This window comes from Poecilia formosa, unplaced genomic scaffold, assembly GCF_000485575.1.
Source record: "Poecilia formosa unplaced genomic scaffold, Poecilia_formosa-5.1.2 Scaffold561, whole genome shotgun sequence".
In the NCBI taxonomy this organism is placed as follows: Eukaryota; Metazoa; Chordata; class Actinopteri; order Cyprinodontiformes; family Poeciliidae; genus Poecilia; species Poecilia formosa.
In genome coordinates, this window is record NW_006800500.1 from 91,177 (window position 1) to 96,783 (window position 5,607).

The 5,607-nt window shown below is 49.4% G+C and overlaps 1 protein-coding gene across 2 annotated transcripts in view; it reads left to right on the plus strand.

Moving 5' to 3' along the window:
* c5 (complement component 5) overlaps positions 1-5,607 on the plus strand; it is a 29,682-nt gene that overhangs the window by 10,706 nt on the left and 13,369 nt on the right. For both annotated transcript variants that reach the window (XM_007540819.2, XM_016665285.1), the window contains exons 26-35: positions 191-350; positions 1,111-1,212; positions 2,844-3,015; positions 3,574-3,698; positions 4,051-4,131; positions 4,225-4,377; positions 4,455-4,517; positions 4,589-4,682; positions 4,774-4,813; positions 4,883-4,985. In XM_007540819.2, the coding sequence (XP_007540881.1) occupies positions 191-350; positions 1,111-1,212; positions 2,844-3,015; positions 3,574-3,698; positions 4,051-4,131; positions 4,225-4,377; positions 4,455-4,517; positions 4,589-4,682; positions 4,774-4,813; positions 4,883-4,985 (1,093 nt within the window). The remainder of the gene's footprint in view (positions 1-190; positions 351-1,110; positions 1,213-2,843; positions 3,016-3,573; positions 3,699-4,050; positions 4,132-4,224; positions 4,378-4,454; positions 4,518-4,588; positions 4,683-4,773; positions 4,814-4,882; positions 4,986-5,607) is intronic.

Here is a 5,607-nt window from a genome sequence, read left to right on the forward strand (position 1 = left end):
AATCATAGTAAATGAGAATTGTGATTCTTATGTGAATAGATTTTTAGGCACAGTCCTTTGAATCTCTAGATGTTGATTTTAATGTTTTATTTATTGTTTTTATCATACACTGAATTAGCCTGTGGTGTTGTTTTTAAAGTGCTGTCTGAATAAAGTTGTATCTGCGAGCTGATGACCTTCTGTCCTGCAGGGACACCGCTGAGGTGGGCAGGACTCTGTCTCTGGCCGACCCGTTTGTCTCCGTGGACCATCAGGCGCTGTCGGACTCTGTCAGCTGGTTGATCCGCAAAACTCAGCAGCCTGACGGCTCCTTCATGGAGCGGGCCTCCTCCAAGAACAGCCGGCTCATGGTGAGTGGGGTCGGCCTCCTTTGGCCTCCTTTGGCCTCCTCTGTCCTCCTCTGTCCTCCTCTGGCCTCCTCTGCCCTCCTCTGGCCTCCTCTGGCCTCTTTTGTCCTCTTCTGGCCTCCTCTGGCCTCTTTTGTCCTCTTCTGGCCTCCTCTGGCCTCTTTTGGCCTCTTCTGGCCTCCTTTGGCCTCCTCTGGCCTCTTTTGTCCTCCTCTGGCCTCTAATGTCCTCCTCTGGCCTCTTATGTCCTCCTCTGGCCTCTTATGTCCTCCTCTGGCCTCTGTTGTCCTCCTCTGGCCTCTTCTGGCCTCCTCTGGCCTCTTTTGTCCACCTCTGGCCTCTTTTGTCCACCTCTGGCCTCTTTTGTCCTCCTCTGCCCTCCTCTGCCCTCTTCTGGCCTCCTCTGGCCTCTTTTGGCCTCTTCTGGCCTCTTTTGTCCACCTCTGGCCTCTTTTGTCTTCCTCTGGCCTCTTTTGTCCTCCTCTGCCCTCCTCTGGCCTCTTTTGTCCTCCTCTATAAACTTGCCTTGCCTCTGGCCTCTTCTGGCCTCTTTTGGCCTCTTCTGGCCTCCTCTGTACTCCTTTGGCATCCTTTGGCCCCCTCTGTCCTCCTCTGCCCTCTTCTGTCCTCTTCTGGCCTCTTTTGTCCTCCTCTGGCCTCTTTTGTTCTCCTCTGGCCTCTTTTGTCCACCTCTGGCCTCTTTTGTCCACCTCTGGCCTCCTCTGGCGGTCAGCTCCTCTCTGACGGTCAGTCTGTGTTCCAGGTTTTTGGGTCTGATGAGGAGCAGTCGGTCTTCGTCACTTCCTTGGTGCTGGTGGCTTTACACCGAGCGACGAGCATCAGAGACCCCATCCTGCAGCTCCAGGTGAGAACTCACTGCTGGGTCGTCCTAAAGAGTTGAACATCAGGGTCAGAAGTCAAAGGTCAGAGTGGGAAGGCCCCTGGAAGAAGATGGATTTGTTTTGTCAGTAGAATCATGTCTGAGCAGTTTGGGCCCGCAGCATCACGGAACCTCCACCAGCTGCTCATCAGCTGAGTTCACTTGTCCAGTTAAAGCCTCAGTTACATGTTTGTGTTTGTGATGGTAGAACAGAGGAGGATTTCCCAAGCACTAGTGATGGTCGGCACATGCGTTCAGACCAAAACGTGTCGTTTCAGCAAGTCGCCTGACCGAAATGACATTAACGCACCAAACTGTGTTTATAGGGAAGCCAATCTGTCGATCTGTCAAACGGATTCTTAACCTTTTACAGCCTCAAATAAAAGGTTTCCTCAGTGTGGGAACATTTTGATTTTATATTGGAAAATAAATTAGTTTTCATTTTGTTGTTTCATCCAGTTCTTGTCAGTTTCTACTTATCTGAATCCAAATTCAGCTGAAACTCTTATTTTACTTTCATATCATGTTCTGCAGGTTAAGTGTCACATATGTTTGACTAAACTGTCTATTTAAATAAATCCACCTCCTCAATGCTGAGGCATCATGAGGCATCAGAATGAAGTCCAGATAAACTCAGATATGCAGCCATTCTACAAATTACTCAGGTGCTTTTTATAAATTATGTCATATAAATGTTTTATTTAATTCAATTACAGCAGGAGAAGTTGTGTCCAAACAGCGTAACAGACTAAATGTTGGAAAAACTTCTTTTTTTCATTGAAATTTTTTGAAAAATAAATAAATAAAAACAGTCTACAAGCATCCTCATTCCAAACATGTTCAGGTTTTCACTTCATGGTTCATGTTCACATTATTTATTGATTGTATCTAAGAATATCAGATATTAAATTTAACTGAAGATATGACATAATATACAAAGACTTAAATCTTATTGTATAGTCTAGACCAGGGGTGGCAGCTCCAGGCTGGAGGGCCTCCTGCAACTAGTAGATGTGTCTCTGCTTCAACACACCTGAGTCAAATACTGAGTTCGTTAGCAGGACTGGAGAACCTGGAGGAGATTCAGCTGCTGGATCCAGGTGTGTTGGACCAGGGAGACATTAAGAGCTGCAGAACATCGACCCTCCAGGACCAGGACTGCCCACCCCTGGTCTAGATCATCAAATCACCTGTAGGGATTTTTAATGTCCAGCAGGTGTCAGTATTCCACCCAGCCAAACACCCAGCATGCAGTCTGCCTTTAATGGTTGCCATGGAAACTGGTGGTGGAAACTAAACTAAAGTGTCAGTTTTCCAGTTGGTTGAAAGTTTAATTTGCTGCAGGATGAAGACGGCAGACGTCTCGCTGTCTTCGTCTTTCCCATATTGAACTTTGGTAGAAAAATTCTCCCGAGTGTCGCGTTATTTTCTTCCCTGGAAACAAGAAGTCTTGGTTTACGTGGTTTGTTCCTACCATGAACTGAAAAGAACTGAGTCGGTTTTCGCTGAATTGCTCATGAATAGATTCATTTTCATGAGAAGCTGCAGTAAAAGATTTTTTTTTTAACTGGGTTCTGATCCATGTTGATTCGTCTCCTTGTTGTTCCTCCTCTCAGTTCCATGACAGCAGCAAGCGTTCAGCAGCAAACTACCTTTCCCAGCATGCCCTGAATGTGAAGAGCATGTATGTGCGTGCGGTGGCGACCTACGCTCTGACGCTGCAGGACCCCAGCAGCGCGGAGGCGACGCAGCTGCTGACCGGCCTGGAGCAGCAGGCGCAGCAGAAAGGTGATTGTTTCACATTCATTCAAAACCAAGATTCCCTCTTCATGTTTGAGGGATCTTTGGGTTTGTTGATTCCTTCAGTATTTATTAGTTCTTTTTTTTCAATCTGATGTCCATCCATTTTCTTACACATTGTCCCTCAGTGGGTCAGGAGGAACTGCTGCCTCTCCAGCTAATGTTCTGGGTGAGAGGCGGGGTCACCTGGACAGGTCACCTGTCTGTCGCAGAGCAACACAGAGACAGACAGGACAACCAACCATGCACACACACACAGGGAGGATTTGGAGAAACCAAATAACCAGTCATGTTTTCTTTCACTGTGGGAGGAAGCTGGAGAACCCAGAGAGTACCCACCATGCACAGGAGAACATGCAAACACACAGAAAGACCCCGGGCTGGGAATTGAACCCAGAACCTTCTTGCTGCAAGGCAACAGCTCTACCAACTGTGCAGCCCTTCTTCTTATGCATTTGTTTTTGTATGTGTTTGTGTTGCCATGGCAGCATGTGTCTGAATCCCCAGACATACCAGAGGTGTCATGATGCTGCTTTCTATGTCCAGGGAACCCGGTTTTGCAGCGGTACTGGCAGGAGCCCAGTGTGACGGCTGATTGGCTGAAGCCTGATAAATCCAGCGGTCAGACGGTGGAGATGACGGCGTACGTCCTGCTGACCGTCCTGCTCAAGGTGCAAACAGCTTCCCCTTCATAAGGCTGATAAAAACATTTAATTTACACTTTTATAATATCACACAATCATTTTCCCTTCTGCCTGTAGAGGGCGGTGTGTCTGCAGCTCCTCTCTCTGCCTGTAGAGGGCGGTGTGTCTGCAGCTCCTCTCTCTGCCTGTAGAGGGCGGTGTGTCTGCAGCTCCTCTCTCTGCCTGTAGAGGGCGGTGTGTCTGCAGCTCCTCTCTCTGCATGTAGAGGGCGGTGTGTCTGCAGCTCCTCTCTCTGCCTGTAGGGGGCGGTGTGTCCGCAGCTCCTCTCTCTGCCTGTAGAGGGCGGTACTGCCTCAGTAATTTGGTTTGTCTCTTCAAGGGGAGGATCCATTACGCCAACCCCGTGGTTTCCTGGCTGACTCAGGATCAGCACTACGGAGAAGGATTCTACTCCATCAAGGTAAAAGTGTTCCACTCCTCCAGCGGTGGGCGACACTGAGTTCCAAGCCCAGCTCAGCTTGTTTTCTTCTTCTGTGGTGGTGTGTGACTTCAGGACATGGTTCTGACCCTGGAGGCCCTGACGGAGTACAGCAAGGTTGTTCCTAAAGCCGTGCTCAACCAGGACATCAGAATCCGCAACAGCAGGCAGGAAGAGCTGAGCCAAGTCCAGCTGAGCCGCAGCCGCCCGGTGGCCCCGCCCCTCCAGGTGAGGCCCAGCCCACCTGGAGGGGCGGGGCCACAGCCCCAACAGAACCACTCACTTCTCCTCTGTTTCTGTCAAAGATAACGAAGAATGATGACATCATCGTGAGCACTGGCTATGGGAGGGGCGTGTCCAGTGTGAAGGTGGGCGGGGCTTGTTGTGGTCACCTGACAGGTGAGATGTGCTCCCAGTAACGGTCTGTCTGTGTCTCCAGATGAAGACGGTTTACTATCAGACCACAGCGTCCACCCAGACCTCCTGTAACTTTGACCTGACCATCGAGCTGGTCGGACCTGGCGTCTCCAGCAGTACGTCCTCCTCATGGCCCTCGCCCCCCCTGCTGGATTTAAGAAAACTCTGTTTGATCTTTCCACCTCATGCTCTTGCTCTGCCCCTCAGATCCAACCATGCAGGCTCCTCACCTGGTCGCCTGCGTGAAGTAAGAAGGTAAAACCTGACCCGCTTCCCCGGATCCTCAGTGGTGGACGCTGTGACCTTTGTGTTCCAGGTACCGACCTCCACCCAACGAGGTTTACACCGAGTCGCTTCTGACCGTCATGAAGATCCAGCTGCCCACAGGCATGGAGCCGTACCTGGAGGACCTGAGACAGGTAAACGGCCTACAAACCGCTTTGACGTCTTTCAGTCCGGTTACCATGGAGACCGCCATCATCAAACTGTTCAATGACATCCACATAAATGCAAATCATGGAAGAAGGGCTGGTTCTGGTTCTGTTGGACTTCTGTGTTGACCGTGACAGTTACTGAAACAACTGGAAAGCTGCCCTTCTGCTGCTAGCGCTTTGGTTGTGTTTACCCAGAATGCCCTGCTCTGTAGTCCACTTCCTGCTTTTGGAGCGGTCTCTGGTCTGCTTGAGATTCACATTCAAACCGAACCAGAGTTCACTTCCTCAGAAGTGATACTGAGGTTTGGAGGACCAGAGGTCAGAGGTCAGAGGTCGGTTAGCATTCACACCTCACCAACGGGATTGGAGTTTCTAATTTCTAGAACTTTTGATAAAGTCTTTAATGGAATTGGACTAAACGGGCCTGGTGTGAATGCTCCCATAAAGAAGAAGGATTTCTTTGTTTCAATAGGAAACTTCTTATCAAAGAGGTTAGAGGTCACCTGTGGGGTTCCCCAAGGTTCAGTCCTAGTCCTAATACTCAATATTTATATGCTCCCACTGGCTCACGTTATAACAGGAAATAAGATCAGCTACCATAACTATG